A 24555-nucleotide genomic window follows, 5' to 3' on the forward strand; every position below is an offset into this window, starting at 1 on the left:
AAATGCTCAAGGATGATCTTCTGACCTGAAAGACAAGGATTTGCCTTGGAGTCTGAACCGAGTTGAAAGGAACCCATCCATTCGTGGCAAGGGGCAGCGGATCTGGCCTCAGATGGCTTACGAAGTCTGTACGTACAGAGTGTGCGGCCACGCGCAGCACCGCAGGCACGGTTACACAACTGGTGTCAGCATGAGTTAATCTGTCTAGCAGCCTACATGCAATCGCTTGTGTACTCTAAGGGTTGTTCACCTATTCTGCAATCAGACGTGACTGTTCAAATATGAACTGTATTTATAATGAGCCAGTTACTCAAGAACCACGGTCTTCAAAACACGCTATCCAGAGTGGTCTGCTTTAAGCACGTCTGATATAATCTCAGGATTTCTTTTGGTGTGGTGAAAGACGACACATACGGTGTTTCGTGATTGCTCATATTGTTTCTGAGCATGCTCTCATTTCAGCTGGATGCGAGTGTTCAGAGAACCTGGTCAGCACTATGCTCCTCATTGCTCTTTCTGAAATACTAACAGCTTCTCATTTTTCCATCCACATGACAACTCTTTCCCAGATCCCAAAGAAAAAGAAGGCTGTTTATTCATCCACCAACAATCCTCACTTCAAAACCAACACTCACTTGATTGGAGGGTAGAAACACAACACTGAACATCTGGCAATGAATTACGACTGAATTGAAGACCAAGATTGTTCCTCTGTCTTTCTTCATGAAGAAGTGAGGTGAGAACCCATGAGTTCATCCTATTTCTCCCAGTCAATTCAATAAGCCTTGTTCAGACCCCAGGAAGAGTGTCAAGAGTACCTGCAGTTGTTCAGGTACCTCATCTAGATGTGGTCAGATCCAAGGAGAAGAGAAAGAATTAAGAAGATCTTTCTAAAAGGCATCAGAAACTCAGTATCCTTGTCCATCTAGCAAAGCTAGAAGCATCTCACTGCCCTCCACAACCAAATAAACTGAGGATCAGCTCCCTTACTGACTATGTGCTCCTTGCACTACCCCAAAGCGCCAAGCAGAGCTGTTAGTTCAAGTTTCAAAGCAGCAGTGGAGTTGAGGTTGGAGATTTATAATGCTGTACCACTGGCACAGCTTCTCACCCCTCCTCTGAGACAGGTCGTGCTAAAAAAACTAAAAAACTGCCAAAGTTAGATTTTGAAAATCATTTTTCTCAGAAACACAAGCAAGGAGAGGAATGAAACCCAGTTACTACCATGGGACAGAACAAAATGGTGTCATTGTTCTACCCAGCAAAACCTAATCCCAAATTGCTTTGTGGCAAAGCAACGGAGACTGTAATGCCCATGGAGCAGTCACACCTGCTGAAATCTGCAGAGGCAGTACTTGTATGAACAGCCAACGATAAAAACCAGCAAACAGAAGTAAAACCGGGGGTATTGCTCATCTGCAATTGATTTTTATAATGCTGTTTCTTTTAACAAATGCATTTTAAGTGCTTATGGGACTAACAACCTAGTAAATGAACTAAGTATTAATTTGTGGCTTTATTACTCAGCAGACCTATTTTCATAAAGCCATTTTTCTTAGGACACAACTTGCTCTGCAGCAGCTGCTTCCTATTACAAGCCACTCAAATTACTTTGGCTCCAATTTTCAGAACTGCCCGCTAACTTGAAATAGTTGGAAACGACACCAAATTGCTGCAGGAGCTCAGCAGCACTATGCCTCATCCCTCTCCCCAGCCCTCTAATGCTAACAAAAATCAGTAAGCCACAAGCACCAGCGATGCCACGCGTCGCTCGCTGTTCCCCTCATCATGAGCAAAGCGTTGACCCAGACAGTCCAAGTCCTCCAAATCCACCTCACCTACTGCCACCGCGATGTTTTGTGGAAACCCATAAAGGAACCGTGGAGCACGGTGCTGACCCAGCCACAAGGTACCCATAGAGCGCTGGAGAAGAAGGGGGTTTGGCCCACGCTCCAAGTACTGTGAATGACTCCTGAATAGCTCTGGGCAAGCGGGGTGACACAGGGCTTGGGGAGTTCCTTTGGGCATGAACAGGATTTAGGTAGAAGGTACGTGGCCCCACAAAGGTATGGGAAAGCTGTGAGCATGCCTGAACCCAGGATTTCATGCACCGGGGGAAATCCTGCTCAAGTAAACACAGGTGCTAGCAGTCAAGTGGGGTTTGAGTCCAGAACTCTCAGACCTGGAAATTCTTCCTGGGTCCCACTTTGAATATATTAAGCTTTAAAAAAAAAAAAAAAAAAAAGTCAAAAACTTCAGAAATATTTTTGGGTAAGTAAAGAGGGAAAAAAAATAGCTTGTGCCTTACTCTTCTAGTATATGTAAGTCAAGGTCATTAACTCTTCTAAAAGGCACTTAAATCAAGTTTATCTACTCTTCTGTTTGCAACTTTTTAAGTATACATTTACACTGTCTTTTTTAAACAGCTTGCTGGATGCTGCCTAACACCCTTTCAGAAACACACTCTCTCTCACTACTTGAAGCATTGCTCAGCATGCTCCTGGCAGCAGCGCAGGCCAGCGCTAGTCAAATCTAGCCTGGAAAATAGTTCATGTTACACTAAATAATTTCATCAGGACGGAACGATCCCAGAGTGAAGCTGTGCTGTGGCTGGGCTGATCCAGCCTCTCTCCGCTGCCTCTGCCCAGTCCTTTGCGCCAGGTCTGGCAGCAGCAGGCTGTGAAATCATTGCCCTTTTCTTGCAGCGTTTGGTTTGCTGGTGAGGTGATGAACCCAGCTCACAGACTCCACCAAGCACCAGGGTGGCAGCAAGGTGGGGACGAGAGCAGGACCCCCTGGGGACAGCAGCCAGTGGCAGGGGCTTGAGCCCCTCTGGGCAGCATCCCCTCACTAACACAGGTGCACTTGGGTGAAATATTAAAAAAAGGAAGAAAATAAAAGTGATTCCTGAGTGACTGAAAGTCTCCAGGGTGTCACGGGATTTACCCCTGTGGCCTTCACCCAGCAAAGCACTTAAGTAAACTCTCAGTGTTAACAAGTGTTTAGGGTCAGTCATGCGATGAAGCAGGTTACTGAACTGAAGTCTAAATGAGGACAAATTAGAGTCTGTTTGTTCTGCTGCATGAAAGCAATAACGGCCTCTTCCAGCCCTCTCTGGATCTGGAGAAATGGTGGTGTCTCTTTACAGCAAGGCCCCTCCTTTACTTTTGGACCAACAAGTGCTGAGCCATGAAAAAGCTAAAAGTCACCAGTTTAAAGTATCATCCTTTGCAAGGTATTCATTGCTGCTGGAATGAACACAGTAGTTCTCACTTAGAAGCTTTATTTCAGTCTTTCTGCCTACTCAGACAAATATTATTGCACTTAAGTCACACATTTAAGGGTTTCTTCACATGCTCAGACTGTGTGTGTGTGTGTTTTTCTAAAAAAAAAAAAAAAAAAAAAAAAAACCAGCTGAGACTTTGGAAAGCAAGGGAGAGATCTGCCTGTGGTTTTCCACATCTGTTCCCACACTCCGGAAAACAATGACTAATTCAAATAACTCTACTGACTTCTGTGGGCAGTCTGCATGATAAAATAATATCATATTTTGTGGGATCATTTTATATGGAAAAACATTTAAAATATGTCGGCACTGTGATGAAGTTGAAAGGCGTTCTTGTTTGGGGGACAGTTAAAAATGGGAAGAAAAGCGTCCATTTGCTCTGATTTTTGAAGCAACTACCAAGACTTTTACTTGAAAAAAATAAAAAGGAAAGAAAAGCACAATTCATATAGCTGTCCCTGTGAAACTCCTACTGACATCCAGAGTGTCAAGACTGATACATAACTGTAGGATGTGAGATACTTCGGAGTGCTTTTTTTTTTTTTTTTTTTTAAATTAGCAGTAGTTGGATGTAAGACAGCCTGAGCGAAATGGTGCCAAGCAAGGAGACAGCAGATCCTGCCAAAAAGCAGGTGGCAGAGGGGAATTGGTGGGCGAGTGGCACAGGGGGTGTTCGGGAAGCCCGGGCACCCCTGCGTACGCCACACACTGCATACTGGTCTACAGGTCTTCAACAGACCTTAAAAGAGAGGCTTTCACAGCTATAGATAACCATTTTTTTTTTTCCTTGTGGTAAAATGAATTTATGGCCCATTCCTTCTTTTTCCTTCAAGCCCCATGAGCACACGGTGCTCTCCGGGCAGCCAGTGCCCCACGGCTGGGGCAGCTCAACCCCTGCTGCCCACAGACGAAGCAAACCACTTTGCGCAGTTTTCTAGCTGAGTCAAGCAAATAGCAGTGTTAAATACATCGATAAATGAGATGGAGGAACCAATTAATGGTGCTTGGTGTTATCTGGACCCGTGCAGCCATTGCGTAAGTGCGTTGGGTCCACGCTGCAGGTGCAGGTGGGAGCAGCCCAGCTACGGGGACAGCTCTGCTGGGGCACACTCACATCTAAACCCCACGTCAACAGCCTCCACCTCTGCTGAAAATGACATTGCAGTGCTTTTCCAATTGAAATGCAATGTATTTGATAAGATAACAAACGCCTGGCAAAGCGCATTTAAGTTATGTATGAAAAAGAAGAGGAGGGAAAAAGTCTTGTATAAACAGCAAAACAATAGCTTTATCTAATCTCGGCGACTTACTGCTGCTTGTCTGCGTGCGTGTGTTTTACTGACAAAATAAAATAAATTGAATCAGCTCACACACGATAACATGCTCTTTCCTACCTCATACTAATTGCTTGGCTAATTGATGTTTGTTGAACTTTCTCCATTTCATTGAGTGATTAGGTACAAAGCTAACAGTTGACATCTGTAGGCGCTTAACTGGCGTCTGTAATTACTGTTAATGTTAAATAATTGTTAGTTAATTGGAGTGGTAACTGACTGAATGGAATCCAGATTGTGAAGCAAAAAGAGACCTAGTTAAATAAACATACATTTTCAGAGAAAACAACATTTTATTACAAGGGAGAGACTAACAGCAGGCCAGATATGGGAGGTCTGCAGGATGCTCCATTTATGAAATCTCATGCCAGGCTCCAGCCTGGACTCCACTCATCTGGAGGTATGTCAAGTCAAGATCCTTGTCAACAAACCACTCTTATCCTTAAGAATTTTTCCACCTTATTTTGAATTGATTACCACTGGTTATTTTGCAGCCCAGAGCTGATAAGCCTTTTTTTGAGAAAATCAAATATAGTTTAATCTGTAAAGCAAATACTTTCTCCAGAACAGACACAATTATGCATTAGTAAATATTGTCGTTTTGCTCACTGACACTGGAATCATTTGACTTTGCTAAGACCGACAGCCTTAAGAGAACTTAGAGGAATACAATCAGCACCTGAGACCAAAGGGTACTTGATACAAGTTCAAGTGGACAAGGCTTCCCAGAACAATGCTGTCAACTGCCTATTTCAGTTATTTTGGAAACACCCATGCCTGGCTCTGGCTCTTTTATGGTTTGGTTTTGCTTTGAATGATTAAATTCAAAATTATCAGTGAAGCCTTGGAAGGCTCCTGTGCTGTAAGATTGTAAATTTTCAGATTTAAGAATCTGAAAGGTTTTTGAAAAAGCTACCTCTGACCTTACCACCTCTTTGGGCATATCCCATTATCCAGGGAATTTTTCTTGCAGCTAAAATTACTATTACCTCCCCCAGCACTGGGGGTCCTGACACCCATACCCCAGCCAAAAAAGCCCTCCAGCACGTAAAGCAGAGGGTATAAGAAGTATACTGATGGGCAGGAGCCATTTGTGCACAGGAGATGCAGCCATAAGGGGAAGTTATGCAACAAATTCCTCGCTCAGATAAAGCCTTCATGACACAGAAATAACTGCCTTGCTCTTTTGTGCACTAGAACAAACGACCGTCTCAAGACATGTGTTGGCTTTTTCGTCTGCCTGACTTGGAAGTTATAGTGAAGTGATGCAACGTTTCTTCTAATCTAACTCACTGGCACAAGAAACCTGGGGTCTTCAAAACAGGAGACATTTTACAGAGCTCAGTCCCTTGCTAATGAGACACTGAACTTTCACATGGAAAATGCTGAAAAGTCATTTGAAACCCAAGAAACAACATAACCGAGAGATCCAAAGCCACCAGCAGTCTCCACTAGAAAGGCAAGGAGACACCATTGTCAAGGCATCATTTTGGGAGGGCGAGCCCATCCCCACAGCCACAAAAAAAGAAGCCTGCAGAACTGCCCCAGTGACTCAGCTGCCCCAGAGGTTCTGGCCGATGGGGGGTTCCCGCAGCCCTGGCATTGCTCCACAGCCCTAACACCAACCTCAGAAGAAACACTTCAGTGAGCAGACATAGCACGGAGGACCAAAGCACGCAGAAAGCAACCCCCAGAAAGTCAAAAGCAAAGGTGAGAATACCCAGCAGGCTGTTAGGAAGGCTCCTGCAGACCCCGGGGAAGCAGTCAGTCCTCTGGCAGTGTTCCTGCTCATCCTGCACATGTGCCATCTGTGTGCTAGGAGATCCAGTTGTATTCAAGATGAGCCAGTGTGGGGCTGGCTTACTTAGAGCGAGCTCTCCTCTACAGCCAAGGATCCCCTGTGGATTGGATCAGCAAGGAGAAGCACTTGCCAGCTTGAGCTCCCGACTTGTTTACAGAAACAGATGTTGTAGAGGATCCTCAAGAAATGATTCACCAAAGATGAGGGGAGAAAAAACAATACGCCTGTTTTTCCACGGAAGGATCTTCCTGTAGAACCACCTAAAAAGCCAGGGCTTGATCTGACCGGTATTTCAGCCACCAGTGAGGACTAGTAACCCAGACGCCGTGATCTACCTCCAGCTGAGAGTATAAATATTTCCCTGACAGCTGGTGGTGCCACAAAGCAGAAGGATTCATAAAGTTTACATGAACATCCTGTAAACAATTTGAACATAAAAAGCTGTAACAGCCCAATTGTGTTTCTGATCAAAGGCAAACTTCAATATACAGCACAAATGAAACTTCATCACTTTGGGACTCATTTCTCCCTCCAGGAAAAGCTGTTTTCCAAGGGTACGTAGGAGGGAGTTAACATAAATTAAATACACAGCAGTAGTAGGAGCTGCCTGCTTTGCATCTTCAGATGTGTCTATTTAAATTATTAACAGATAATGGAATTTAATTATGCTGGAAAGTCATGTTACAAAAATTCATGAACAGAAACCTGTATTTTGGCCAGGATTAATGGTGTTAAGGTTGATGCTCTGATGTAAGTAGAAGTTATGTTCTTTTGCAGACTCCATGACTATAAGCAGCAATCCTGAACTGGAAAGCACAGCTTGCACAAGTGGGGGAACAAAGGGGGTGCTGCAGACAGGCAATGCACTTCTCTTCCATTCCTCCTCCACAGAGCAATTATAGGTGCTCACCTCCCAACACAGACACCCAGATTTCAACAGCAATCATTTTCCTATGTAATTTTAAGCTTTGCGACATAAATTCCTGCCCAAATGATGGAGCCCAGGGCTCTGGTACATGACAAGGGACTACTCATTTCAGCAGCAGCCACAGCGATTCCTGCCCTGGGGAAAGGGCCACGTTCCTCCCAAATCCCCAGCACTGCTGCAGATGTGGCACAGCGCTGGGGACCTCAGGGAGCAGTGGCAGCAAAGAGCTGACATAGGAACCCCATGGCTCTCTCAAACATGGCACCACTCTGCTGTGACTCATACCCCAGCCCCAAGGGGCCCCAACATCCATGGGGCACTTCCCACATCTCACAGGACTCATCTTCCCCTTGAGCTCTAAGGGCAGCCAGCTCCCAAATGGATGCTGGGAGACTTCTCTTTGATGGGTTTATTCCCCCCTTCAAGGAAGGCTTAGCAGGGGGGTAATTTCCACTTTGTCCTAGATTTTTTAATTTTTACTATTTGTGAGGAAAAGGCTGGTTCACATTATACATCCATACTAATCGCATAGACCGTGAGCTTGATCTCATCGTCAGCCCTGCAGTCTACAAGCAAATGACAGAAACCTAACACACTTTAGGATTTTTACCTGCTTTGTGAATACATTACTTCTGTAATTTTCTGCTACCTCAGCTGTAAAGAATTCTGCAAAACCAGAAGTGGCAAGACATGAAGTATGTGTGAAACACAGGTAGCTGAGGGACGTCAGAGAGGCCTGGCCCTGGACGCGGAGGGATGCACACTTGTCAGTCTGCTGAGCCCTCCCAGCCTGGTCTCTCAGCCAGGAGCTTTGAAGGTTTCATCATGATTTACCCAATGCAGACGAGACCTTTCTTACAAGTGACTTTTATTGCTTTTGGCAAAAGCAGCCACGGACAACACAGGGGAAGAACTGGCTTTGAAGCAAACAGACTGAATTGCAGGGAGAGAACTTGAACTTGGAATATATCAAACTGACAGCGCCCGGGCAGTCGTCAGCCGTCTCCAGGGCAGACACTCGGAGAAGGCAAGAGCCTTGCAACAACCATGGCCACAACGAGAGCCCCTGCACCTGGCTGCAAGCAATTACTGACATTATCCCCAAACAGGGGATCTTTCTGAGGCTCTTTTCCTGATATTTAGCGGTCTGAATGCTAATCCCTTTAACAAAACTGTCCCTGATGCTTTTTCCGCCCTCTTTTCCCTTAATCTCTTTCTCCCAGTGGAGAAAAAAAAAATACCAGTCAGCCTAGTTTGGCCGCACCTGGATTTGCATTGATTCTCCCCTTGTCATTCATGTTACCAACAGGAATTAGCATATGGCTTTAAGGGGAAACTCAGGAGGAGAAAAGAAAGACGCCATTTTGATGGAAATAAGGGGCAAAGGAATAATCTACCATCAACTAAAAAGCTTATTTGTGTATGGTTTCCCAAGCAAAGCTTAGAAAAGCCTATGTTGATTTTAGGCTACACAAAGAAACCCTAATCCTTTCAAGGGAACTAAATCACCAAAAGAAAGTACCTCAGAAGAAAAGGCTCCCTGTCAAGCATGGGTATTCACAACCAAATAGATGCCACGAATCAACCTCCATAAGTAAACACAAATAAGAATGTGGGAAATGTGCTGGGTTCAAAAAGAAAACCAGAGGAAGAGGAAGAGGGGCCTACTCCTCCTCCGTCAGCCCCCAGGAGCCCCGGCCCTGGGCCCTGCCTGCAGGCCGTATCCAGTCCCTGGCCATGGCTACTCCAACCCCATGGTGGATTTTTACAGCGAATTTGCAAAATTGAGACACAGGCACACGTACTACAGAGTCACTCAAACACAAAACTCTTCCTTTTTTTTTTTTTTAATTTCTTTTTGGCTGTGACCTCTGCCTGTGGACAGGTTGGGTGGAAACCTGTAAATTCATTTAAACCAAACAGATCTATCAGATTGCCAAGTGAGATAACCAAGTTAGACCACCGAGACCATCCATCTGAATGGTACTTCCAAACGATGCTATTACATAAAAAAAGAGGAATATGGATCCATAATGCAATTAAATGTAATTATTATTCAATATGCAGCCGAAGACCTCAGAAGTGATGGTGTATCAGTGTGGGAATCCCAAACATATTGGGGTCACATAGCTGCCCCACTTAAAACCACTTCACAGAATTAAACACAAAACAACACCAGAATGACCCACCGGAATAATAAACCAAAGTCCTGGCCTGGTGGGGAACACCCAGGGCAACACTAAACAAATCCACACGTGGCCAAAAAGAGAAACCTAGATACCAAATTAATCTGTGTCTCATCCTTCTTATTCAAGACTTATTCAAGTGTTCCAAAACCCCAGTAAGTTAAAACACTGTGCGTTTACAGCTTGAAGCACACCCTATTCCTATTACTAGGCAGTTACACGCTGCCATTAAGAAGTAGGACAGTGGGGTGAAAAGCAGAGGAAAAGCTGACGCATTTTAAAGGCTTTGAATTATACTCATTGGCGCAACTCTTGTCTGGAGCCGCTCCCTCAGCCCTCCTCACAAAAACAATGCAATAAATACATGAATAAATAAATAAATACATCCCCACAGCCGACAGTCTTTCTAATAATGCTGCTTCAGGACAAGCTCTGCACAGAAGCTCACTGGCACTGATTTAGGGTAAGTTTTCCCTTAATGTACTGTTATATCATTAGCCACTCTCTCTTTAGATTGCTGTTTGGAGGAAATTAATGGGATACTGAATATTTAAATGTGGCCCTCTATATCATTTATTAACTCTACAGAAAGCACACAGCACAGCAAGCCATGGTTTATGACTATTATCCTGTGAATACTAAACGTTGGCTGGTTATTACTGTCAGCAGTGCAAATTGGCTATTCATAATTCCATGTCTATCATGTAGCTGATGAGTAACAATCAAGTTAAAACATTTTGAAAACTCTTACAGTTATTTAAATGAGCTTAAATTAAAGCCATTTGTAAAATAAACTATTCCCTAATATTGTTATTTAAATTAATTCTGACCTGGCAGGCACTGCATTATTTAAAGCCTTTATTTTATATTGCTTAAGCAAAGCAATTACCAAGCATACAGAACATGTCTGAAACCAAGAGAAACATAAAAAGCACTAACAAGCTGATTGCGACATTTCTGCAAGACAAGTTACATTTCATCTCCCATTGAAATTGCCATGAAAAGAAATGTATGGGGAAAAAATATGTTTGTGATGTGAATTGCAGTCTTACCTTTATTTGTAACAGCGTTGAACAGTTTTTCAGAGCTGGCATCAGATGCCTGAAAGACCAATAAAAAAAGAAGTTACATTTTCTGCAAGTGATACATTTCAAAAGGTACGCACTATATTTACACGCACACATATGTATACATATTTTAGAGAAACAAATCAGGTGACAAAACCAAGTGAGCTAAGAGAAGCTGCACCCTCAGAGGAAAACGTCCATAAGGTGGTGCTATTTGGCTGTGCTTCACCACCCTGCAGTGCAGATATTTATTTGGAAAGACTCTATTTAATAAAGAAAGAAATTATTTTTATTCGACGTATTAGCTGCACACAAACTGTATTTTTGTACTGTAATTATCCACTACATTCTGACATCGATTTTGCAACTGAGAAGAGCTACGATTTTGAGTCATACAACCCAATTTCAGGAATTGCGGGTTTCTAAATTACATTTTTAGGTATTTTTGGAGACCCCTACTGTGCCAACCATTTGATTTTTAGTATTTTAAAGCAGTGACGATAATTTAGGTTATTAATTTTATAACTTGATGCTATATACTCTTTGAAAGAGAAAGCCACTGTTAGCATTTAGTATAGTTTATATTTCCACACAGGATTTGTCTCCGTCAGAATAATTGATTCTTGACACCACGCTCTCTACAAACTCATAATCCATTTTATTTTTCATCAAGGCATCCTTATCTATGGGAGGTTTTTCCTCCTAATACTGCATTAGATCCTTATCTAATCCCGTGGTTTGTATGCAAGAATTACAGTTCATCTTTCTACCTATTATTTAAAAGCCATATCTTAAGTTTCACACAAAAACATTGAGCTCCTCTTTTCAAAAGCTGTAACGGCGAGAAACCAGACTAGGGAACGTAACACTGCAAATGACGATTTTACAAAGTCCCTGATTCCAAAAGCAGAAAGCATTAAGTTTATGCATCCGTGTACAGATGTGTATGCGGCACACACACAAAAATACGTATGCGTACACACAAACACACACCTAAAGCTTAAACTTATTGCATCTTTTTAGTCACAAAATGCAGAGAGCTGTTCAATTGTGAACTACATCTTGGCTACAGCTCCGTTTAGAGAAAGTCTCCTTTTTGAAAATGCACAGAAAGAATTGTGGTCAGTAACAAAATATTGCAAACGGGGAAAAAAATGCAACATTGAGGAAGATTTTAGTCTTCCAATAGAAACTGTTTTCTCACTGGTTCCAGAAAAATAATTTTAAAATATTGTATATTCAGAAAGCAGGCTGTATTTTTGGTTAAATTGAAGGAATTTCTGAATTCAAAACCAGAGAAAAACCATCCAGATGACCAACATATATTAGGTATCTCGAGTATACTAGGAACTTAGGTGTGAAACGACTGATAGATAAATAAGTAGATACAGTTCAGACTGCCTATCACCATGTAAGAGTAGACTGAAATAATTTGCTTGCCCTCAAGTTAACAACATAAAAGATTTCTATGATTAACTACTAAAAATGGCTTTATTCTTTTTTAGACTTCTAGACAGATTTTACTAGATTACTGTTGGCTTATTTAAAAGCTGAGCTGGTGTATTTCTACTCGATTAAATACCTTGTAAACACTGGATTTATTACCCAATGATGGATTTATTATCCAGTGACGAGTTTCCTTAAATTAATGAAAATATGTGAATAACGCACAAATTGAAGAGATCAAGAAGGCCATGTGCTTTAAAGAGCAGTCCAGTGCTAGTCCAACAAATTAAGAGATGCTCGGTGCTTTCATAGCCTTGCCAATCAGCCTACACTATGATTAAAAATAATAACCTTTTCCAGTGAATTTCATGTTGCTGCCTTTTTAAATGCAGCCTCACTCACAAGTCAGAACTCTCCAAACCATTCTTTCTTTTCAGAAATAAAATTCATTATGGAAAAAAAAATAGTAAAAAATGACCAACCGACCAAAAGAAACCGTTACAGTTTCAGGTATTACTTTATTACACTGTTTCAAAATTGAACAGTGTGAGGAAGCTTCCTATTTGCTTGATTTTTCCAAACATTAGAAAAAGGAGAACATTTTTTTATTTTCTAAAGAGGTTTGTTCTAACGCCAACAGTAAACCAACATTTTGCTTTTAAGCTATGTTTTTTTTGGAATTCTTTTTTGGTGCTATTGAATGGTAAGGAGCACTGTTGTGATATCTGGAAGTGGCACTTCTTGGGCATACCACGGTGCACAATACATCCTGTGCAAGCATCGCTCATGAGCAAACTGGGAGATGATTATCAGTCCAATATGCATGTAAAACAGGAATAATTTTACAAAGACAAAGCTCGCCCAAAAGTGAATCCCATTTTGAATTACTGACCACACACTACTGAATGGAACAGCAACTTGAAAAAAGCCCACTGCCTGGGTTACCATAAACATAACCACAAGCTATTTCACTAGCTTCAACCATGAGCTGGAACTTTGCCTGCCTATTTCATTACTTTTAAATTTGGATCTGAAGATGAACCAGTGATGAGGGCAATGTCCAACCGAGAGAGTAGTAAAGAACCTCTGCCAGCAGACAGGTACAGCATCAATCTCGATGCAACTACTATTTGTTCATACCTAGGCGGTCGCATCCTACAACAACGCTACAGGGGGAAAAAAGCGACGCGAACTAAAAATAAAAGAAGTCAGCACCGATGCAGAAGGATGAGACACGGCGCCTTCGCAGGGCTGACCTAAAACCTGCTCGAGGCTCCGCACGGACAGCAGCACAGTGCTGGGGCTCGGGGCTCGGCCCCCCCTTTCCGCCAGGGGAGCGGCCCCGGGGGCTCCCCCCCCCCCCCGGTGCGGGGCATCCCCAGCGCTCGCTGCCGCCAGGGATCCACCACGCCGGGGGCCGGCTCCGTGTCGCGACCCACGTCTCCATGTCGCGACCCACTCTCCCGCACCCCCCTGCGCCGCGCCCGGCTCTGCCCTGCCTGACCGGGCGCGAAGCGTTTCAGCAGCCCCGGGACTTCACGGGAAGGGGAATTAATACCAATAACCCCCCTCCAAGAGCGCTCCCCCCGTGCCACACGCATCCCCCCCCCGAAGCCCCGGATCCCGCCGCGCACCTGCCCCCGCCCCGCGGCCCCCCGGTACCGGGGCTCTGCCCACCGCCCGCTGCCCCCTGCCGCCGGGGGGGTCCCCGCGCCCCCTCCTCAGCCCGGCCCGGCCCCCCTTTACCTGCAGCCACGGGGCGAAGCGCGGTCGCCGGCCCCGGGCTCATGGCGCTGCGGGAGGGGCGCGGGCGTGCGCCAGGAAACTCCGATCCAGGGCGGCTGGCAACGTCCCGCAGCCGGACCCGAACTAATCCTGCGGAGGCCGACGGCTCGGAGGGCCGGGCCGCCCGGCGGGCATCCTCCCCGGGCAGCGCAGCCCCCCGCACGACGGCTCCCCGGGCGCGGAGGGGGCGCGGGGGGCGCGGAGCTAGCGGCGCGGCGGCGGCAGCAGGACAAAGGAGACCATGTGCGGGAACGGGCAGCGGCTCCGCGCAGCCCCGGGGCACAACCGCGGACCCCCGGCGGTGGCGGGCGGCGACTCCGGGGGTGCTGCCCGGCCCGGCCCGGCTCTGTTCGGCTCGGCCCGATCCGCTCCGCTCCGCTCCGTTCGTTCCGCCCTGCGCGCACCGCCCCGCCGCAGGGGTGCAGCTGCAGCCGGCAGCGCGTTCCCTTCTCCGGCTGCTTTATTTATTTATTTTATTATTATTATTTTTTTCTCCTCCTCCTCTCTTCTGTTTGTCGGGTTTTTTGTTTGTTTGTTTGTTTGTTTTGTCTTTAAAAAGTCATGCCCGTCCTCTCCCGGCACGAAGCGGGCTCCCGCGGGGGCACCGTCCCTCCCCGCCGTCCAGGGCTCAGCAGCGGCCGCGCTCAGGTGAATTCCATCGGGGAGAGGCAGCGGCCCGGCCCCAGCTCCTCCGGCCCCGCCGAAACACCCCGCAAAGCCTGTAAAATCCCGGGGGTGGAGGGGGCCCGCTCCGCTCCGCTCCGCGCTGCTCCGCCCGGCCGGGCCGGGGGGCTGCGGGCTGGGGGCTGCCGGCCGGACCCTCGGCGCTGCGCTCGGCTCCGCTCGGCTCCGCACTGCGCGGCGCTCCCGGAGCCGCTGCCGCCCGCCCCGCCGCCCTCCCTCCTTCCCTGCCGGCTCCTCCCTCCCCACCGCCCCGCCCCGGCCCGGCCGCGCCGCCCCGCTCCGACCGCCGGGGGCCGCGGGGGGCTCGGCGGGGGGCGCCGGAGCTGCTGGAGATGGGAGGGGGGGAACCCGGCCCCGCACGCACCCGCGGCTCCCGGCTCCTCGGAGGGGGCGGCGAGGGAAGGCAGCTGGCGAGCCGCTTGGATGTCCTAGGGGAAAATAAAAAAACAACCCCCCAAACCCAACAAGTCTTGGGGGGGGGGGGGGGGGAAAACAAATCCCCAAACCCAACGCAGTCGCTAACTCGGCCGAAAGCCCCCCGGGTGCGCTGCAGGGGGGTGCCCGGCCCCGCTGTCAGCACCCAGCTACCGCCGGCGGGCAAGGTGCTCCTCAGCACCGCCGATTTTCCTCAAGCACCGCATGCCAATCGGCAGCAGCCGCCGCAGAAAGTAAAGGCGCCGGTACAGTACGTTATGACACAAGTGATTGCTCGCTGGAGCACGGCAGCCGGAGCCAAAAGATGTCTCCCATAAAGCACGCTGATGTGGAGATGAGAGGCGGTTATGCTCGTTGGCACGGTACCTCTATTTGTGATGGTTCCTGGGAAATGGAGAGGTGCTAAGATAGGCCCAGTGTGGGTTCTCAGTGTTTTCGCCGTTGGTTCCAAACCAACGCTGGGCTAGGAGTGCTAATGGAGTCAAATAGCAACGAGCTCCATTTGGGTTGGAGCTAAATCCTCCGCAGTAGGGTTCGGGGACAAACCCCACCACGCCAGTGGCTGGGAGCACAAGGTTGGCCTCACCGGAGCCAGGAGAAGCACAGTGGGCACCCGAGAGAAGCCTGGGCAGGCACACATCACATCCTCGGCCAGCTGCAAGGATTATTGCATGGTGCCTCCAAGATCTGTGCCCGAGGTGAGCTGCATTGGCCTGCAATGGTTTCTGCTGGGGCAACTGCACAGGAAGACCTGTGATGGGAATGACAACGGGGATGAATGCAGCCCCAACAGCCCCAAATTCAGGCCATGGCTGCAGACACTACGGCGCTTTCGGTGTGTGTCCCCATCAGGAGTGGGAGCACCTCAGTAAAACTGACAAACCTTCACCAGAAAATTAAAAACTCATGGCTGAATTTAGATCTTGGCTATAGTAATGGAAATGTTTTTTTCAAAGCTGTCCACCTTAGCAGGGTTATCCCTGGATTTCTATAATCTCAGCATGGACTTTGGCTGTTAACTTTACAGGTTTCTGCATCTCCTACTAGGGGTACACGGCAGCAAGTGGTCTTGTGCCATCAGTGAGGTGACTGCCATCTCTCCTCCAGAAATACAACGGATCCCACTTTCTAGAACAGACAGTGGCCAGTGGCCAGAAGGCATCGCAGTCGATCAGCTATTTCATGAGCTCAGCGAAGGAAATGGATGGCTTGAGTGCAGCTTTCAGTCTCCACCAAAAATAAATAAATGAACGCGTTTGAACAGTGTAAGTGTTCCCTGCGCAACAACCAGAGGAGCCGGGGACTGCATGGATCCAAAGACTACCGGGCAGGGAATTAAATGTGTAATGTTAAGGTGTGGCAGCTCGTCTCTTCTATGAGCTCTTTGGTCAAGACTTTCTACATCTCGGCACTGGTAAGGACTGGTCTAATTAAAGCCAAGACTCCTCACAAGACTTTAATTTATCAAATTTTGCCTGGATTAAACTACAGGCTTGTCTGTACTGGATTTTACAAACATTAACCACATGCCACACCTGAAATCTCAGCATACACAAAACTGAAATGCATTTACCTCCTCCTCTCCCTGGGGCTGTTAAGGTTTATTGGCAGGGCTGTGGGCCTCATTATGTTCATTATTTGTGTCTTAGAGATAAGTAGAGGACCTCTATTTTCCTGCTAGAACATTATACATGCATGAAATGCATTCTGTAATTCGGAATGAGAAGTTGGAGTTTAGGAATTCACCCAAAGCCAAATTAAATCAAAGGGAGAAAAAAAAAAGCAACACCACCTCCTAATGATTTCAATGGCCTTTGGATGAAGCTTCCCTCTCTCTTGACAGCAGTACTTTCCTGTGTTTTAGGATATGCCTGGATAGGTTTTTGAAATCTTCTACGTCTTATCTACGTGGGACCTTGCCAGATTTTTTTTTCATCTGTCTGTGGTCTCTGTCAGTGTCGACATTTGTTTCTGCCACAACAACAGCCAAATGAAGTGCATTGAACTTGGATCAAAAGTGATTTCAAGATCTTTCATTCTCTGAAAGAGGCTTTCAGATCCAAACATTTTATGAAAATGACCTAAAGCCGCCGAGACAGCAGGCAGGGAAGCAGACATTTGTTTCCAAGCCATGCACTAATTCCAAAGAAGAATTACCCATCTTTGGCACAGTGGTAAATGAATATTGAAATTACAGCAGATTATATTGGATTAAATTATTTATGGCAAACCTCACCTCACCTGGAAGGTTCTGCAGCTTTTTCCTGGCAATGTGAAAACTGGATATTCCAATACTTTGGTATTCTGTGAAAGGCTGGAAACATTTATGTTTCCAATAAGTTGCTAATCTTTCCAGAAGACATGATGGTGTCTGAGTTTAGAGCGTGATTGTGATACCTTATAAAGTCCTCCATCATGCTCTTAAAACACACGTGATTTTGTACATTTCTGGATAGGAGACGCAGGTTCTTTTCCACAAGAAAAGAATTTATGGAGCTATCAGCAGCTTTTTATGGCTTTGAACAGCAAGCGACGGCATCATGTCCCAACCAGAAAGTATTTAAAGTCCAATGCTTTAAAGAGGTTCAAGAAAAGGACCCGTTCTTACGAGCTACCTAAACAGCCATAACGACAAACAAAATTATGCCATAAATGCAGCAACAGATGTCAGCAAAAATAGATTGCGGTGCAGCCAGGTCGGCACTGCTCTCAGCCCCGAGGTGAGCGCCTGGCATGGCCAGCGGCTCTTGGCAGTGATGAACATGATGCTTTCCGGATAGTCCCTCTTAGCTGAGCATGCACGCTCATGCTTTCTGCTAGGGGAAGGCAGGAGAAAAGGTCGTACAGAGAGTACCTGCAGTACTTCGAAGGAAACAGAGCTATTGGGCCATATAACATCACTGGCGTGAGTTCCCAGTGTAAGTACAGCTTTTTATTTGACAAAGCAGAAAACTTTTGTGAGAGCGTATTAATGACAGTGCAACTTTTTTATTATTTTTATTTTTCTGCAGCATTTGCAAAACTAAAACACTTTGTAATCCCTTCTTTTATGCAGAACAGATTGCAGTTTTAAGCAGAGGCCCATAAACTGCAGGTTCAAAGAAACCTGAAACTGAATTAGCATAAAAGCTGGAATTCTCATTTAATAGGAACAGCAAGGCAACTGCTCTGCAGGCAGTTTTATGATTTTGGTTTCAAAAGGAAACAAAGATAAAAAGTGGGGCTCAGGGAACAATAGGGCTGCTCTCTCTTCTCTGTATGGGCCTGGCCCTATAAAATACTGAGTGGCCTTCACTGTTTCCCAGGACAAAATTCAGCCCGTTTTTCACACCTAAAGCAGGTTGGATGGTTTTCTGAAGCCATTCATGTACAGAAGAGAAATCTTCCCTATCCTGTAAGTGCCAAGGCATTTCTCCACCAAGCTTTTCCAAACAACACGAGGCCTTTGAGGTGTACAACACAATCATCTTTCTTCCCTTTTGCCAACAATGAAGAGCGAGAATCCACAGACTGACTTCAAGCTATAACTTCTCGATCAGAAAATATAAGCATTTTATCTGTTCTTCCATATACCTTCCAGGGATGTGAACTCTGAGCTACTGAACAGATTCTGGAGCACTATTTAGTTGGATTTAGCTGCTAGAGACCTTGCTTGACTCGTAAGCTGCTACCTACACTCCATAGTCTAAGCAGGAACATTTGTAAGATCCTATCACAAAATAAGAGGATAAACTATAAATTCTTCCCCATCCACTAGCGCTCCTGTGAGTACACTTCATAAATGCACCACTTTTCAGCTGTGGCCATTATCTTCCCCTAATTTCTGCCGGCTAGTAGATTCTGGAACTGAAGAAGTATTTCAAATTAATTTGTCTGTCAATATCTATGTACTGAATCAACTAATAAGAGAGAAGTATTTTTCATTCTCTTCTCAGTCAGAGGAAGAGACTTTCTTATCACTGAATAAAGCATCCATTATTGTGTGCTGTAATCCCATTCTGTCTTTCAGGTCATTTTTAGCCCAGGAAATGCTGAATCAGCACCAGAAACCAATCAAGTAATTTCTTTCATTTTCTAACATTCAAGCAAAATAATGAAAATCACAGCTCATTTGATGAGGAGAATATACGACAGAAAGCTATTCTTCCAAGGATAATTTTAAAAAAGGTATGCCCAGGAAGGAAATATTGCAAAACCATGTAGCTAATGTAGGGTCTCTTTTGCTGAACAGATAAAGCCCATTTTTGACTGTCATCTCATATTTAGATAGTACATTATGAACAATAAATCTGTGCATTTAGCTGGCTTCTAAACACTGCAAAGACATTAACTTGGCAAAAGAATGACCATTACTTTGATGAATGAAACATTCACCTAAAATATTCATGTACGATATAATATCTGATAGCCCCCCCGCAAAAAAAAACAAAACAAAACAAAACAAACAAAAAAAAACACTGCAGATTTAAATAACTGAGATGTGTATGAGAGAAACTGGATAACGTACATAAGAGGAGTTATTACGGCACTGTTAGAAGAACCAACAAATGAAAAAAAAAAAAGCTTGATAAATATTTTCCATAACAAAACACAATTGGTTGCAGTGGGATCCAGCTCTGTTTCTCATTAGTTATCCTTCACTTGTCAGACAAGTTCCATATTTCAGTGAAACCCGCTGAGTATTCTTTATAGTTTGCTGGGGAAAGTGGCTATACATTTAGCACGTTCCCTTTATGCTGTGTGTTTTCACAGGTCTTTCTTTAAAACACACTGTACATGCTTTTGCTTCTTTCCCTTAGGATAGTGGGTTTCGACATCCAAGGAGAGTTTAAAAGCAGGTAACAAGTCATCACTTTTGAAGCTGCGGAGCAAGTGAAGAGGTGCAATAGCCCCAGCAGCCATTATCAGTGCCTGCCAGGGTGCCACAGTATCAAGTTATATGATAAAGCACTCAGCTGACACCAGAAAAATAATCATTCTCTCTCTCCTGCACCACCCCCTTTTTCACAAGGAGGCTTTTTACACTCATTAAATGCAACCTTATCTCTGAAAGACTGCAATCCTCAGCAAATGACAAGTGTGCCTAATCTCATTTTCTGACAAGCGATTCTGACAGCACCTTCCTTTTGATTTCTAAGACACGTAGCTAGACATATATTAATCTGTCAGTCATCGCCCCTAGGAAGGAGGGAAAAAAAGGAGAGACAGAGATGAACATTTGTGAATGTGAAGGGAACAAGGCGAGAAAGGACTAAGGGTCCTTTTCTGGCTATTTTAGCCAACACGTCCGCATTTCTCCACTCCTGCTCTGCCGCGGCAGCCAAGCCTCCACTGCGCAGCTCAGCTGCACGCCTGCCTGTCTGCAAAGCGGGGCCCCGACCCCGTTTGTTTAAGGGACGAGCATGGCCCCGGGGCTGCGGACTAGGAGTTGGCCTTGGGTGTATTTTTGGGTTTTCCCTGGAGTGGAAGGCAGTTGGACTGGTAGCCCACTTCTCTGCGCTTCCGTTTTCAGCGCTGGATATAAAAGCGTTACATAAAATCCAAGTGTTATTGTCACCACGGTGCATATTTTAGTTGCAGGCATGGGACTTCCCAGTACTGGTACTATAAAACAGAGCCTTGATTCCAGATTTACAGATTGTGTAGTGTGCTGTAATAACACTTTTCTGGGGCCAAGTAATACTTGGTCGCTCCGGTCGCCGTAAGCCCCAGTTGGCCAAGGCAGCAAAGCCTGGCTGGAGCCTGGTGGCAGGCATGGGCAAAGGGATTTTTGATAAATGCATCAAGGCTGAGAGCATCAAATTCTTGTCAGGGCTTAACAATTTTGTACCAATGCTCATAGTGCTGAAAAACACAACTCTTTAGTATGACAGAGTGGTCTGCAAGGGGCAGACTGCAGAGACTTAGTGAGACCGGGCCAAGTTGCATTATGAGGCTACAAAAAGGTAGGATTTTCAGGAACTCCCAGATACAAGATCTATTGAAAACCTGGGAGCATTATGGGGCTCTGGTTGGATGTGGGAAATCAGTGCAACATTGTGCGTGGATCTGCCACTCAGCACGTGTGCAAATTAAGGGCAACTTATGGCTGACATACATTGTGAACATGTGGATGTGGGGTGGGAGGAAGCAGGCTAGTAGGTAGATACAAGGCTGCAAAGGGGTGTACGATAAGCGAGATTCTACAAATGGGACCCGAAGGAAAAAAAGAAGATTAGATGAGGTGGGAGGCAGTGTTCTTTATCTTACACAGACCTATTAGTTATGTTCCTCATAAACACGCCTTATCCCTCTTAGCATGTGAGTCATATTAATATTCCCACCCACCAAATGCTACACCGGAGTAAATTACACAGATTCACCACCCAGCAGGGCTTGCTGACCAGCTGGCATTGCAGACAGCCTGGCCTCACACCCTTCCCTTCCGCTGGATGATGTGAAAGCACGGGAGAAACTTCATCGCTCGTAATGGGATAAGGAAAAAAAAATCAAATGAAAGCAAAGCACAAAGGGGCTCAAATCCAATGCTTTAAAGCAATGCCATTTTCATAGTAATACAGTCATTAAGTACTTGTTTGATGGCACAAAAAGTAGGCCGAGATCTTTGCTAATACATTTTATTAATCAATACCTGCACGAGAAGATGGGAACAATTAAAGTTTTCCTCCTCACTCAGACAAAGCAGCAGAAAGCTTGTGATCTACTTAAGGAGCCCGCCAGTCAATGGAAAGATGAAAAGACTTCTTCAGTTTTACTTAAGAGCTGAAATGATGTTAATACTTCAAGTGTTTAGGATCTGGTTCTCAGAAAGACAGTAAATTAGCAGTGACAGGAACGCTGCCTGCCATCGCCGAGTCCCGCTCCTCACGCTTCCCCACTGATGTCGTAATAACTGGAAAACCCACAAACATATTCGTGAGTTCATTGAGCCTGAAAATAACACTGGAGATGTTTCTTTTGCCGTGCAGAACACTTTAATAACTAAGCCTAGCAGAAAGTCACATTTACTGCTGATGTGCCTTATAAGGATAAATGTAAACCTGACACTTGTATAGTTTACATTTATGCCTGCTTTTTTATTAGGAATGGATTTTCTAGCTGCATCTAATCTTCAGGATGTAGAAAAGAAGGCATAGACACATTTTTTCCTCCTGGGGAAAAAGTAGTTTGGAGAACCCAGGCAGCTCCCTGTGCAGACCTCTGGCTGGGGGAAGGCACTTCTCATCTCGCCATGGGGATTGCTGATACAGGCATCAAGCAGGAGAAGGCTGCCTGAAATCTGCCCCAAACCCAGCCCTCCTTGGGAGACTCTGGCTCTGTCCCTGCAGCAGCAACCATCATCACCCGAGGGACAACATTTCTCTCTTTTCCACCTCTCGGGATCTCCAAATACATGCCCTGGCCATCAGTCCTGCTGGGCCACAGAAAAAAGAAAAAGAAAAAAAAACTTTTGATGGGGGCTTCCTGGCAGGAGGAACAGGCTGATATTGTGGGAGCAGAGACTCCTCACAACCCAACAGGCAGGGCAATGAGGAGCAGGCAGATGCTGGGGTCACCTTCCATTCCTCAGGGGGTCTTGCTCAATACTGACTGGGACAAGTGCAGGTGGAGCCGAGAACTGAACGCTGCCTGCTTCATCCTTTATCTGCAAGAGCAGAGCGCTGCCCAGGGCATCCCAGCCTGCTGTGATGGACTGGAAAGGTCCACCCTGCACGTGCACTTATCTTACAGCATGGAAGAGAGAAAGCACAGCCACAACGCTGTGTTTAGAAGAAATATCTTCTTCATACGATCATTAACAGAAATATAAATGCAAATGACCTTTTAATTTGTATCAAGAGAACTAATCAAGCTAATGTACCGGCCAAAGGAGAAAATTTCTCCCTCGTCATCATTTTGGAAACCTTGGAAATCAGTTCATGCCATATAGTTGACCTCTTGTTGTAAATTTGTTATCTAGTTTCACTCAGTATTAAGCCTATCAGGCACCTTGCTGTCTCTAAACCACTTGTCAAAATTATAAGAGAGCCTCACTAATGCTTTCTTCAAGGTTCCCAATTCTGTGTCTCCACCTGGGATCGCACCAGTCTACGCTCAAAGCGCTGCAGAAGGTCACAGTGCTCACAACAAAAAGGTCGACAGCAAAATAAGCAGAGATGCTGCTCCATTTCAGCCTCCATCCACAAATCCAAATCTCTCAACATGTACTGACCTGGAGTCCTCCAAAAATAAAATCCTTCTAACACAAGAAACATTTTTTACTAGCTTTCAAAAAACTATTTTTCCTTCATTTAAGATTCTAACAAAACCTAACTTCTTTGTCTCTCAAACTCCCTTGATCTCTTTCACTTTTAGCTGTCACATAAAGTCAATTGCCTGCACCTCTTGGCTTGATAAAGATATGCCAAATGTACTGATGTATCTTTAATGAGGAGGTAGATAAAACTCAGTCCAACAAGGTGCTGAACACTTTGACCCTAAGCTAGCAAAGCACTTAAACATCTGCTTAACTTTAAGCAAAAAGTCGTCCTTTTGAAGCTAATGGGGCTGTTCTGGCATTTAGACTTAAGCACGTTTTTTTAAATTTCACTGGATGAGGGACAGACTTTGCAAGGCTGAACCATGGTTACTGAGTGACCAAAAGAAGTTCAAAATACCCAGCTAACTAGTGAGAGCCGTGACTGCAGAGTTTCCAGATAAAATATGGAAATTTCTTCTATTATTAATTAATGTGTCAGTCATGTTGCATGTAATACTGCGTACTTTATTGTTATCATGTTGGAGAGAGCAGGCAGGTTTATTTTCTGTTGTAATGTAATGTTTCATAAATGGGATGGAACGCATTTAATGATCTGCAAGGATGAAGGCTTGGCATTTACTTCAAAATAAATGCTTGAATTTAAAAGAAGAAAGGAACAAATACAGAATAATACAAATAAAAATGAATGCTGGGGAGGTCATGGATAGGAAGCAGAAAGAGCAGAATTGATACCAAAGCTGAGCTATTGTTCCTGAGATTGAGTTAATCACTTGATCTATATCCAGTCTGGATTATTCCAGGCATTACTGGAGAAGGTGTGCTTTGAGAATCTAATATAATACATGAGAGTCATGATAAAACTTCAACCTGTTTTGATAATACAGCTTCACGTTCTACTCCACACACACCTCTAAGAAAGGCTGCCAGATCTTATCACAGTTAGTTATTAATCTATTTGTTCCTATAAAATCTTCTCTCTTTTTTCCTTCTTGTTTAATAATGCACTTTTTCTAAAGAGGAACTGATGTAATGTGGGGAAAAAAGCTGCAGCACATCAAAATGTGAATGAAAAAAATGGGTAAGGAGATAATGTTTGTTTAACAGGGATGGAAGAGTTATTTTAGAAATATTTTATACCATTTAAGAAGCACTGAGTACAATTTTATGCCTCTACCTTAGGAATAAAAGTCATAGTTATGAGTCCAGCTGTACATATTTCAACAGCAAAGCGAGAGTGCAACGGATACATAAAAAAATACTTTTACAAGTAGCTCGAGCAGATTTTTCACGAGTGAAACTCTGGCAATGTGAATTTTAACACCAGGCCCTGCGTTTCATTGGAG

At 45.0% G+C, this 24555-nt stretch overlaps 1 protein-coding gene across 8 annotated transcripts in view; it reads right to left on the reverse strand.

Annotated features, from left to right (window-relative positions):
- AUTS2 (activator of transcription and developmental regulator AUTS2) overlaps positions 1-24555 on the reverse strand; it is a 763900-nt gene that overhangs the window by 62375 nt on the left and 676970 nt on the right. For all 8 annotated transcript variants that reach the window (XM_084493462.1, XM_084493458.1, XM_084493461.1 and 5 more), the window contains one exon: positions 10588-10636. In XM_084493462.1, coding sequence (XP_084349588.1) covers positions 10588-10636 — 49 coding nt within the window. The remainder of the gene's footprint in view (positions 1-10587; positions 10637-24555) is intronic.

The sequence above is a fragment of the Aythya ferina genome (genome assembly GCF_964211825.1).
Source record: "Aythya ferina genome assembly, chromosome: 19".
NCBI lineage: Eukaryota > Metazoa > Chordata > Aves > Anseriformes > Anatidae > Aythya > Aythya ferina.